Genomic DNA, 13902 nt, shown 5'->3' on the forward strand with positions numbered 1-13902 from the left:
TCTCAGCTCCCTCCACGCACCTGCCCCCCAGCCATCAGTCCACCTGCACCCAGGAAGGATGCTCTAGCCCAGCTGTGCTCTGCAGGGGCGTTTCCTGCATGGGTAGTAATAGGGACTAGCAAACGTCTGCCTTCTCTTGGGCTGCAAAATGAGTTGTGAATCCCAACCTTGCGGAGGGACTCCCCTGCCAGGTTTGGTCCTTCCTTTCTTCCCTAACCCTGAGATATTCTTGGAGTCCTCTTGACCCTTTGTAGTTACTCCTCTGGTGTAGTTTATAATTCTTGATATTAAGCTTTCCCTGTTCCAGTCCTGCATGGTTCCTGTTTCCTGAATGGACCCTGCACATCTTTGGCACTTCTCTGTTGCCACCAACACTTTCATAGCTTCTGATGGATCTCCACCCTGACCTCCCCAGGTCTCACAGCTCTTCCTGAATGTGAGGGACAGAGAGTAAAGGAGGTGTGTTTGGCTGGTGTTGTCTGAGGTCTATCCCCCCTGCACCAGCTCACTTCACTCAGCTCCATCACCGGTCTTAGCTGCGAAGATGCTGGGAATACGGGATAAGAAGGATTTCTCAGTGCTCCTCATGTGCAAATGGCTCTTTCTTTTCCCTTTCAGATGAAGCTCCATGTGGCTACAGACCCAAGTTTTCAAACTCAACACTGGTACAAGTTCATGAACTGTTTGAAGTCCAGGAAGGTGAGTTCCCATGGCAAGTGAGTATCCAGATCTCTCGGAGACACCTCTGTGGAGGCTCAATCATACATCGGTGGTGGGTTCTGATGGCTGCACATTGCTTCTCAAGAACTCTGTAAGTTCCTGACGCATTGTCTTAATTTACATCAGGTCTCCTCAACATATTGTCTGGGCTGGGTAGCACAAGGTTTGTGAAGCCATGGGCTCTACACCAAGTGTGTTCCCATTGGCTTTGTACTGAAAAGTATCTGCTCTACACCTACTCTCTCCTCTGAGGTTAACCATATCCAAAGGTTGGCTGCTAGTTGCGACTATGCACCCAGTATTGGAAAATCAGTACAAAGTTTCTCTTCCCCTGCCTGCCATCTGTGTAGACAACGTATTGTATTCATTCATCGTACACATCCAGGCTACCGTGTGCTGTTCTAAGTGATGGTGATATGGTGGTTGACAAGACAGTCAAGACCCCTGCGGTCAAGGAGTTCACAGTCTATTCCCACTGCCTTTCGATGGGGAAGTCTCCCTGGGCTGGCTGTTCACTAGCTCAGAGTTCTGCCTGAGTTTAGACCCCTGGCTACTGCCGCCTACGTATGGTATGTGCCTTCCCTTTTGAACCCACAGAAAGCCCACGTTTAGGTTTCCCTGGGCTAGATAGCGTGATGCTTTGGAAGACTCAGGGCTGAATTTTGGCCTCACTACTCTAGCTTTGTGATTCTGACCTAGCTCCTTCACCTTCTTCTCCTGCACCTTTTCTCATCTGTAGCATGACAGTAATACCGCCCTCAAATAACTTATGTGGATTAAACTAAATGAGATTACACATGTAAAGTCCTTAGTAGAAACCTGGAACACAGAAGAATCTCAAAACATGAGAATGATGGTCATTTTTTTTTAGTACCCAGAAGCATTGTAGAAAGAAACTTTGGATTCTTCCTTCCTGGGCTGTTTTATAATCGCATCTCCCCAACTGTTTACCATCAGATGAAGCTCATGTAGATCACCATCCTGAGATAACTCTGAGGCAGTGATTCCCCACCCAAGCATAGTCATCAATTACTCTGATCCTTTCCCAAGGCACCAGGCTGGCCAGACAAGGATGCGGGAGTGGGATGAGGAGAAGGCCAGAAGCTCCTCTAGGGTCAAGGTTGCTTCGTTCCTACAAGATGGCACTTATAGGTGTGCCGTCTTCCTGGTTTCTCCATTGGCCCGGCAGAGACGGATTCAGAAGCGGGGCTGTTCTGAACCTCTGCACAGGAACAAAGCATGGCTGTGAAGAGGTGGTAGGGTCAAGGAGAAGGGTCATTCCAGGTTCACCTGGCAGGGGCTGGGGTGAGGGTTTGGTAGGCTGCTCCCAGAGGGAGTGAGCTTCCCCAGAGGAAGTAGAAATATAAGCAGAAATGAAGGAACCACTTATTGGAGATGCTAGAGAGGAGACTGAGTGGGCGTTGCATTACATCACCTCTAAGGCCTTCCTACTCTGTGAGCCTGTGACTTGCTGAGTGTTTGCATCCTTCCAGGGCCTCGTCCCGCATCACCTGTGGGCCCGTCACCCTCAGTGGTCGCTGCAGTGCTCGTTCTCACTCTAGCCCCCTCACTTTGCCAGATCAAAATGATAACTTAGACGTGTACCCGGAGAAGCTGAGTGGTGCAGACTAACAGGAGAGAATGCCGCCAGAGGGTAGACCAGCTCTCCAGGAACACGCTTTGTGCCTGGAAAGAACTGGGCACCAAAGGCGATTGCCGGGTACTCAGCCCCTGCTTCAGCCCCATCCTCCACACGCCCCGCCACGCTCTGGGTTCCCAGAGGAGGGAAGGCCCTAGCCCATGCCACCAGGACCCCCTTACTCTGCCCTCTTGTTAGAAGTACTGTTGATTGCTCCAGACTGTTCCTTCTCCCTTTTCTCATTCTCAGGGAGACAGTGGGGCACCTATGGTCTGTACTATCTATGGAAACCAGAGGATCTTCCTAGTGGGTATCTTCAGTTGGGGCATAAGATCTGGCTTCAGGGGGAGGCCTGGTATGTTTGTGTCTGTGGCTCAATTTCTTCCGTGGATCCAGGAAGAGACAGAAAAGGAGGGGAAAGCCTACATCATCTCAGGAGCCCAGAGAAGTTCCCTGCCTCGTGTTCTGCAGTACCCCTTATGGTTAGGCTTGGGGTCTCAAATGCTGCTTACCACCATGTTTACTTGTGATAAATCAGGTCACTAAGCTTTGGACCCACACTTTCTTCTCCTCCTCCTTCTCCCTTCTCCCTGCCCATCCTTATACAAGCATTTATGGAGCATCGACTATAGGTTAGCCCCTATGCTAGACCCTGGAAGATAGTCATGGACTCAGTTCTCCATGAGAACTAAAAAGAAACAATGGCCTTTGACAAGGAGGTCAAGAAGGCTTTAGGACAGCGTTGGGAAACCAACCTTGAGAAATCACTTCCTGTCTCTGGGCCTTGGTTTCTCTATCTATGAAGAAGGAGATTTGGTCAGATGAGTCCTAAGCTCTTTCATCATCACTGACATTCCGAGTAACTTCTTCTACTTTCTCTCATGGTACACAGCATTATCTAGCTGACAACGGGCTTTAATACCATCAGCTCAGTGCTTAACGGGGACCCAAACACAGGGAGCTCCATTTCCCATTACAAATGCTCTAATCTCCTGGGCTATGCAGGAAAGAAAATCTATGGTAGACTTAGGATCAGGGGTTTCTTGTCCCGTGTGGAGTTGAAAGTAGGGAGATTATGACTTGGGACTTAGAGACCACACTTTTCCTTCCCTCCCTTTAATAGATCCAAACAAGGTTAGGGTAATAAGGTGGCTTGGCTTCAACACCTGCCCTTTCGTACCTGTGGATAACTGAATGAGGGTCACTGTTGAGTGGCCAAAGCCATGGCTCATCAAGTGAGAAAGGATATAAATCCAAGGACAAGAAAGCAAGCAGGTCCTTCCACTGAGAGGAACCAGAATAGTTTATGTGGCCAGACTGAAATACAAAGGATATGAATTTCTTTTCAGAAAACTGTGAGGCAACTATTAAATACAGAATGGATAAACAACAGGGTCCTAATGTATAGCACAGGGAACTATATTTAATATCCTGTGATAAACCATATGGAAAAGAATATGAAAAAGACTGCATATATCTGTATAACTAAATCACTTTGCTGTACAGCAGAGATTAACACAACGCTGTAAGTCAACTATACTTTAATTAAAAAAAAGATTACGTCCCCATGTTAGATACTGACATTGTGTGGAGTGACTGGCAAGCCAGAATGAGAGAGTTATAGACTGTTATGAATCTGAAGCAATCTGCCTTCTGAAGAAGAGAATTCCTATTTGTAAAACAACTCCCGCTGTGCCACAGAGTCCTAGTAAAGAGTGAGTACCTAGTCATGGGACACCAAGTAACTATGTGACCTGGAGCTGCCCTTCATCACCCACCAAGTCACATGGTTTGACAGGCCACCAACACTCTAGCTTCTGATGGAAATTTAGGATTGGGCTCAAGCAAGTCTCAGTGAGTTGTATGAACACATTGACCCGCACGTCACCTACATCTGTTGCCACAAAGCTTCTCTCTTAGCTTATAAATTGACTTGACAAGAGGCCCTGGGCCAGCTGATGACAGGGGAAAAATCCTCAGTCCTGGCTCTGCTCAAGGTTAGCACTGCACGATGTGGTGCAGGGAAATACCTCTGCGGGCAGAGCTTTGAATGGTGCACTTGATCATCTCATTTCTATGAAGAAATAGGTGGTGTGAGGTAAGGCCTCTTGGCAGCGATGAATAGGTTGGCTGGTTGGTCAAGGGCTTGGAAGGAGAAAGACTGGAAGATTGAAAATAAGAAGGTCTAGGGGAGAGGCATGTGGACGGACCTGAGAAGAGACCTCTGTGCTTTGCATCAATGCCCATTAGAAAGCATTCACTGCAGGGGAGGTTCGAAGCAATGAGGAAGATCAATACGCACAATGGTGGCCTGTGTAAGCCACAGTAAGAAATTGATCCTACCTCATGGCCTGGTACACGTGTGCACACACATACACACGGAGCTAAAGTTTCATGAAACAATACACGTCCTTCCTTCCTACATGCTAATTACAACCCACTAAATTGATATTGTGACTCAATGATAGGATGTGAAATAAGTCATCATTTGAAAAATGCTGACGGAAATCAATCCTACCCTTCACTTCACTTTAAGGATACTGAGCTCTACAGAAGGCAAGGTTTTGCTAAAGGTTATTAACAGATCCATATTTCTGACTCTCAGATCAATTTATTTTCTGTTTTTTAGTAAACATCTCTGAAGGCTAAAATTCAACAAATATCCTTTAAAATGCATAGCTGAGCCTACAGGAAAGGAAATGTTTAGGGAATCAAAATCAAAACAGAAGTAAGAGTCCAGAGTCGTTATGCAGACTAAAAAGCCAACAAGAGGTATAAATCCTGACTCTTGGGCTTTACTGGTCATGTAGGGCAGTGGTCCCCAACCTTTTTGGCACCAGGGACTGGTTTTGTGGAAGACAATTTTTCCACGGGCCGGAGGGGGTACGGTTTTGGGATGATTCAACCACATTACATTTATTGTGCACTTTATTTCTATTATTACATTGTAATATATAATGAAATAATTATACATGGTAAGAGCAGTGAGTCCCACGGGCACGAGCATGTTGCCTCACTTCTGTTGCATTATAACCAGTCGATCAGAAGTTGCGCCCAGTGGAAAACCATACGATGAGTAACTAGGCATTTAGTGGGGTGGCAGAAGCTTTGTGAGCTGGGAAGACACATCCATATACAGAATAAACGCCTGTCTCTATGATGAAAAATGACTGCTTACTCCATAGGGGAAGAAGTCAAGTGTTATCAACCTTCCACGAGATAGCTTATGTGTTACATCACCCTCAGCCTACAGACGGTGTGGCCACAACCGGGTCTTTCAAGGATGCTGAGACTCCTTATGGAAATGTACTTTTCAATGCCTAATTCAACATGGTGTCCTCAGGACTCATTTAAGGGATGGAGTTAGGGGGTGGGTGAACAGGTCACACTTAATACATCCATTCTGACATTCCTATCCAAGATTTTGTATTCCTTCTTTTATGTTCTACAGAAGAATTCCATTTAATGTAGGCCATTTATTTTTGTCCAGGGTTTTAGTCTGTCAACTAAACAGAGCCATTTCTAGCTGCTCCGGATAATCCATCTGAACGCAGATTTTCTCTTAAGTGCACCCAAATTGATAAATTTGGCCAAATCACATTTTGCTTTATCCTTTGGTTAACTCCCTTAGAATCTCTTCTCCCACACGATCCTCCGCTGTCTACAAACATGCATGAGCAGAATGTCGCAGTTCTTCTAATGTGTTTGATATCTTCTGCTGGGTCAGATGAACTGATCCCCTGTGAAGTCTATTGTGATGGCTCTACTTATGGTTCTGACTGCCCTGAGAGGTGGTAGGGATGGGTTATGGGGAGAATCAGCACCCCCTGGGAAAGTATTTCAGTTAAGTCATTACAAAGTCTTCATGGAAAAGGAGACTAGCCTTCCCAGAAAGGGGTAGAAGGGCTGCTTCTGATAGGAACGGAAGCTCAGTGGGATTTGAGGTTTTATTTTATATTTATTTTTGGCTGCACCGTGCAGCATGTGGGGATCTTAGTTCCCCGACCGGGGATTGAACCCGCACCCCCTTGCCTTGGAAGGCGAAGTCCCAACCACTGGACTGCCAGGGAAGTCCCGGGATTTGAGGTTTTAAAGTACACTAATTCATCTTAATCCATCCAAATATTCCATTGCCATTTTCTTGGTCACCTTCTTTTCCAATGAATCACCTTTCATGTAAGCACCTAAAGAAGTCGTGAATTCAAGATATGTTGTCATTCTGCTACCTGCAGGAAGAACTCTGGGCCTGATTTTTGATACAGTAGATGAGAGATTCTTTTAGGGCAGTTGTAGAAACTTCTCTAGGCCTTAGATGATGCCTTTGAGTTGAAAATGTAAAACTCCAATATTATTGTTGCTGTTTTGCTGGTAAACTTTCCATTGCATTTGGTGACAGTAGCCCTTGTACTTATCTCTTCCACCAGAAAGTTCTATTGCAAAAACCACTTGTTCTCCTTTAATAGGATTCCAAGAACGACAGGTAATAATTTGAGAGACTGTTTTGACACTGCATACCCTGGACTCCCAGAATCGCATTTTCCACCAGTGACGAGGTCATTACTGCCTTCAAATCAAATCAAGCCTGACAAGGAATCTTCGATTCCCATCTTTGCAGTTGTATTTCCCGAAACCATTTTCAATACCAAGTAACTGTATCAGTCAGGATTCTAACAGGAAAATAGAAAATACTCTATGTATCTCAAACTGAAAGGGATATAGTACATAGAGATGGATGCTTACAGAACCATTAAAAGGGTTTGAGTGCAAAGACCAGGAAAAACAGTTGCTTGCTTCGAGCAGCTCTGTAAGTCTCAGGAATCATAGGAATTCACTGCTAATGATCTTATTATTCTCTTCAGCATTAGAGTAACAACTTGCCTGAGGACATCCAAAGTTAATGGCAAAACCTCACAACCGTCTTCTGCTGAAATCTGCATGCCTGTGTACAGTGCTAAGGGAAGACAATGTTTCTGTCTTCTGCCTCCTAAAACTCACCTGAGAATCTAAACTTGAAGCCTGTTGGGACTCTGAGAAACGTGACCAGCTTTCAGCATCTACAATTCTTAGGACAGTTTAGAAAGGCAGAGACGGGGCTAAACATCAAGATACAATATCTGGCACACTGATAAACTAAATGTGGAAAAGAGACGAGCAACCCCTCAAATAGTCCTATGAGAATTAAGAGAGATGACACCTGCCAAGTCCTAAGCACAGTATATTATATATGTGTAACTTAAGTGCTTGACATTTTAAGTTTTTGGTTGCTGAGTCATCCATTCTGAAAGACATCCATCCCGAATAAACATATTGCCAGCTGTACGACAGGGCCACCAGCAGAACAGCCAGATAAGGAATCAGGCTTGTGAAGGTCCTCACCCATGAAGGTCCCTTTTCCAGAAAGCCCCGGGTAACCTACATAACTGCTTGAGTGACCTATTTCTTCCTTCCTGCACCCTAATTCCTGGTCGCGTGCTTTAAATTAGTCAATAAAGAATGAACTTGTGAGACCCTAGACACCCTACCTTCAACCCTAATAAAAGCAGATCCCCGGATCTGCTATCTCTCTTTCTCTCTCTCCCTGCAACCTGGTTGTGTGGCCCCTCAGGTGTGCTGTGTGCCCTCCAGAACCTGTGAGTACTAAATCTTGTTCTTCAAAGTTCCCTGATGGTTTTTACTGAAGCACATCCTGCAATCCTAATACGAACCACAAAGGCTGGTCGAGCCACACACTGGGGGAGATATCCGCGGGGGCTGGCTGCAAGTAATATGGTCTGGACGAGTGCCACCAGCGTTCCTAGCTGACAGCCTGGCTATCAATAGGCTGAGGCCAACACATCACCAGGAAAAGCCTTACTGGGCAGCTGGCTATCTTTACCCGTCCTGAAATAAGAATGGCTCACAGCTTTCAATCCTATTCTCTGGGAGGGAGCCGTAGATGATGCTGCACAGTAATTTTCCATTTGTCCCCGTTTTACCACTACAAATGCACTGGCTGTCCTTCCCTGAGTCCCGGGACGCTGGCTCCTAAGGACTGGTCACCTGGGGGGGATCCTAAATGTCACGTGGCTTGCCCTGGGCAATGGGAGGCACTGGCAGGCGCGAGGTAGGAAGGGAAGGGGTTGGGGTATTTCTTCCCTGTCCCTTCTGGTTGGGGCCACTGGGCTGCCAGTGGCAGGGTCCCTCCTTGACCCAGTTCCTGCCGGGATCTCTCCTCCGTACCTGCCGTTCTCACTGGATTCCAGCAACTAGACTTTCTGTCCTTGTCCCTGTGGCTGAAGGCTGTGGCCCGTCTCTGAAATGCCCTCCTGCACGGGGACACTTTACGATCGACGCCCACAGCTCTCTGTCCCTTCATGAAAGTAGCTTCATTTCAACTTTCTGAGTGGAATTCAACTTCCTTCTGGGACCCTCTTGAATCCCTCAAGGCCATCTTCCTAAACACACCAGGCCTGAGGGTTTGGAGCCATCGGCCTCCTTGTTTCCACCTCAGTGGGAGGGATGGAAATTCAGAAAGTCACGACAGGGCTCAGCACAAGTTCAGGCCATGGATTCACGCTGGACTCAAAGGCTAGACCCACCCGCCCTTCCTGGCAGATGTGAGGACTCCATCCCCATGAGCCAGCGGACTGACAGCAGTTCCCTTACTGGGGACATGAGTCCGAGGTCCCACCGCGCACCCCTGTCCAAAATGGAATCAGTGAACCTGGGTCGCGTCTCTGATGCCTTGCGCTCAGATACCCCGAGCAGCCTGTACCAGGAAAGAAATTAGGGCACAGCTGAAACCCAAAAGGGAAAGGAAACGGGCTAAGATCCATGGGGAACAATGACGAGTTCTTCATCCGTCTCCTGCCCCAAATAGCTCCGCTCTCCTCCCCCACTGGTGTTTACATGTGTTCCTTGCCTGGCAGCAGATGCCACCAGGCCTTAAACTGGGTCACAGAGGGCGGTGAGGAACCGACCAGGCCCTCAGGCCACGTCCTCGCCTGCCCTCACTCCCCAGAGTCTCCAGCCTGGAGCGGCAGAGCCCGGACCCCAGGTGGCCCCTGCCCTCCAGGCATCCTGGCGGGGTCCCTGCTGCCCAGAGCCACAGCCGGCGAGGGGGGTCCTCTGTCCAGCCTGTGAGGGGGCAGAGGGGTCGGCACTGGGTGCTGCTGCAGCCTCCCCGCCCCCTCCTGCCCCGCCATCCCCTCTCACCGCAGCCAGGCGCCAATCCCCTCAGGGACCCCAGCCTCCCCAGGGCAGCCGGGGAGCCACACGGCCCTGCTGCTTCCCCTGGAAACAGGGTGGCTTCACACAGACCCACAGGGCCCAAACCTGGGCTCCCGACACCCACGGGGGCAGAGGTGGTGTAGAGGGTAGAGCATAACTTACAGTCAGAACCAAACCCAATCAAACGCAACCCGGATTTCAGACCCCAGCGCCCTGGGGCACACGAAGGGAGAAGGTTGCCCAGAATAACCCAGCAGGGAAGTGGCCGAGCCCGGGCCCCAAGGACCGCTGCGCACCCCCAGCCACGTGTCTGCCCCTCCCATCCTGACCTCCTGGCCCTCCTCCTTCCCGGGATCCCTGCGCTTCGGGTCCTGATGGCGCCTTTCCCTCCACAGGTTCTGTCAGAGCACGGCTTTGGCCTGATCACCACCGACATCCGTGAGGGACAGACTTTCTACTACGCAGAGGATTACCACCAGCAGTACCTGAGCAAGATCCCCAACGGGTACTGCAGCCTCGTCCTCAGGGGCACCAGAGTGTCCTGCCCATAGAGTATTTATTATGGACCCAGAATTCACATGTTGGAACCCTATCCCCCAGTGTGACTGTATTTGTTGATGGGGCCACTAAGGAAGAAATTAATGTTAAATGAGGTCATAAGGGTGGGGCCCTGATCCTATAGGATTAGTGTCCTTACAAGAAGGCATAGCGGAGTGGTCTCTCTCCGTCCATGAGCCTGCACTGAGGCCGTAAGAGGACACAGTGAAAAGGCAGTGTTCTGCAAACCGGGAAGAGAGGCCTCACCAGGAACTGGGTAGGCTGTCACCTTGATCCTGGACTTTCAGCCTCTAGAGCTGTGAGAAAATAAATTTTTGTTGTGTAAGCCAGTAGTCTATGGTATTTTGTTATGGCAGCCTGAGCAGACTAAACCAGAATTAAAATGGAATCTCTCCCCACGCGGTCAGCCCTTGAGATCACAATAAAAACACTTTCAATAAAGCAGGCAATTCTTTTGTGGTTCACAGTGGCTTTTTGAAGTGCACAAAGGCATTTTTAAAAAGTCTGGTTTTTGACATATAATTTAAATTTAGTAAATTACCTTTTTAAGGGGTATGGTTCCATGAATTCTGACAAGTGCAAGATGGCTATGTAACCACCACCACAGTCAAGATACAGAACTTTTCACCACCACAGAAAGTTCTGCGGGGCCCCTTGGAACCCATCCCCTTCCCCAAGTCCCAGCCCCTGGTGACAACTGATGTGCTATCTCTGCCTGTCTGTGCATCATACTGAAGGTAGTAGTTATACAGCTTCTTCAACTCAGCAGAAGGCACTGGAGGGTCATGGTTATAGCATGTGGTCTGCAGTCAGTGGTCTGCTCCTTTCTATTGCAGAGGACCATTGCTGTTGTCTGGATGGACCACTGGCTATCCACTCAACTGACAGACATGTAGGGTGTTACTTTTTAATACTTATGGATAAAAACACCATAAACATTGTGCACGGGTCTTGGTGTGGACATGTGTCTTCATGCAATGGTATTTTGATAAAAATGTGAATTCATGCACATATGTGCTGGGAGATTTGGGGATTCTTTGGGATCTGAATGAAGATCATGCATATGCTGTGTTATCCTGTTCAGAACTCTGGGGCCAGCCATGGAAGCCACGTGGTTAAGCCTGGTGACCTTGGGAATTCTTTATCTATGCCCTGGTCCACCTCATATGAACACGTGCCCTCCAGGACCCCAAAGTTTGCAAACACTTATAGCTGCAATGAAAGGTTTCTATCTGCTGAGCTCAAATTCGTGTTGTTTTCTAAAGAACAGAGATAAGGAGGCTGTGTCTCCCATTTCAGGCCCCCTCCTGGCAGAGAAAAGATATGTTAGGTTGATGAATTCTAATGCTTTGCTTATAGCTATGAGATGGATAGTAAATGCTTGTTGTGTTAAAACTCCACATTGAATAACATGAACTAACTTCCTAATATTTCATCTGCTGTTTGCTTATTCTGATAGGATATCCCCAAGAGCTTTAAAAATAAATTGTAAAGCCTTAAAAGAGCTAGGAGAAGAAAAAGTCCCACAGTCATTTTCCCTAAAATGGAAGTCCATCATGCATAGAATTTTGGAAAACATATACACCTACAGCTCTTGCCACTCTTTAGTAATAATACTTGTTCTCCACACACCTGTCGCGTCCATGGTGATTTCTCAGGAGAATATATCTGTGGCTGTATAGTGGGGAAGACTGTATTCAGAGTCAAACTTTATTTAATAAATTGGCCTGTCTACTGCTCAATCTTGCATATTATTCCAACTCAACATATTAGTCTGAACTATTCGAATTTGCCAGTATTAGACCATTTTTGAGCTACTAAACCAGCAACTCTTTATGGTTTAACTTAAAACTTCCTACGGTTCCCATACCTTTGCACACATTTTCTGCCCATCTAGAATGCTGTATTAGTTCCTTAGGGCTTCCATAACAAAGTGCCACAAACTGGGTCGTTCAGAACAACAGAAAGTTATTGTCTGGAGTTCTGCAGGCCAGAAGTCCAAAATCAAGGTGTTGGCAGGGCCATGCCCCCTCGGAAGGGAGGGATCTGTTCTAGACCTCTCTCCCAGCTTCTGGCAGTTCCTTGCCTTGTGGCAGCATAACTCCCATCTCCACATGGCGCTCTCCCTGTGTGGGTTTATGTATCCAAATTTTCCCTTCTTGTAAGGACACCAGTCATAATGGATTAGGGGCCAACCCTGCTCCATATGACCTCATCTTAATTAATTACATCAGCAATGACCCTGTTTCCAAATAAGGTCACATTTTGAGGTACTAGAGGTTAAGACTTCAACAGATGAATTTGGGAAGGACACCATTCAACCCATAACATACGTCTTCTGGCCCTTCCCTAACATCATCTCTCTCAGTGGATTGACTCAGCCCAGACAGGGCTTATTTCTTCCTCTAGAGAATCTTCCCTGGTGGCCTCTTTCCCCACCCACCAAACACCTGTGCTCCCCCCACACTGGGTTGGGTGCCCCTCTGCAGCTCCCAGTGATACACTTGTCCCAGTGTATTAAGGTGGTGTCTTTGCTCACATGTCTCTCCCAGATTCTAGGAGATGGAGAACAAATATTGTTTATCTCTGCATCATTCTCCAAGCCTGGCGTCCAGAAAATGCTCTGTAAAGTGCTAGGTCACCTAGTGGATGAACAAATGAATGAAATATATGAACAAAAGCCACCCTGCAGCCCATCTATGCATGGGTTTTGTATTTTATGCACGTCTTATTCATAGAAACGGCTGGTCAATGTGCCTTCCTTTTCTGGAAGACATGAAATTGGTAGAGAATTAAAATCGTGGGCTTGGTATTTGCCAGGTCCTAGATACACGCACTATCTCACTAATCCAACAATATATTGATGTAAATATTATGATTATCCCCATTTTACAGATGAGTAATCTGAGGCTCAAAGTTCAGGTCCCACTGGTGATGTGAGCTCTCTGCTGTAGGACTCTGAGTCTGCGCTCGCTCCACTGTATCACCTGACTTGTTTGGACCAGCAGCCTCAGGTCCCTTCTCCTGAGGAAGGCCTTCAACTCTTTTTTTCCTGATGCATTAGTGAGTCTGAGATGCCCTGATTTGCAGGAGCCCATCTGGTGTGAGGTCCTCCTGCTCCACTGCCTCTGCCCCTGCTTCCACACGGCCCTCCACGTCCCAGAGGGTTGGCTCATGGAATCATTAGGTCCTGGTCCAGGATGCCTCCTGGCTGCCTTGTCTGGACTGTGCTGGCTCCACCCAGTGCCCTATTGTGACCTGGGCATCAGGCTGGGCTGTGAGACTGCAGACACAGAGAGCGAGGCCCTGACTCGGTCTTTCTGAATTGGATATGCGCAGTCTCACCTGAAGCTCCTCCATCGACTTGAGTAAAGACCAGGGCCAATGACAGGACGGAGGGACGGAAGAGCGGTGCTTCTGCTGCCAGTCGCCCTGCTGCTGCCCTGGTCACACGGCAGCCTGGCACGTAGGTCTCTCATGGTGTTCTTGGGTCTGTGCCTCTCTGGGGCTCTCTCTCCTCGGCGGCCAGGAGAATCACTTGGGGAGCTTGTTCAAAAGGTCAAGTTCTAGGATGCCGATTCTGTAGTACTGGGTGGGATCTGAGGAACTGCACTTTTAATAAGGCCCCTCCAGTGAATCTGATGCTGGGGCTCCTGGACCAGACTTTCAGACCATTGCTCCCCACACACTCCCAACTTTAAAGTTACATGTGGAGAAGCCGTGTCTGCGTGTGTATGTGTGTGTTTGTGTATTTAACATCTATGTTAGGTACCAGA

General features: G+C 47.8%; 1 protein-coding gene across 1 annotated transcript in view; it reads left to right on the forward strand.

Annotated features, from left to right (window-relative positions):
• LOC149748853 (transmembrane protease serine 13-like) overlaps positions 1-13902 on the forward strand; it is a 33892-nt gene that overhangs the window by 9072 nt on the left and 10918 nt on the right. Inside the window, 4 exon segments of the mRNA XM_089912588.1 lie at positions 619-811; positions 2214-2336; positions 2338-2440; positions 9964-10120. Of these exon segments, the coding sequence (XP_089768714.1) occupies positions 619-811; positions 2214-2336; positions 2338-2440; positions 9964-10120 (576 nt within the window).

The sequence above is a fragment of the Delphinapterus leucas genome, chromosome 6, assembly GCF_059928025.1.
Source record: "Delphinapterus leucas isolate spDelLeu-1000000601 "Yukka" chromosome 6, BTC_Dleu_Yukka2, whole genome shotgun sequence".
NCBI lineage: Eukaryota > Metazoa > Chordata > Mammalia > Artiodactyla > Monodontidae > Delphinapterus > Delphinapterus leucas.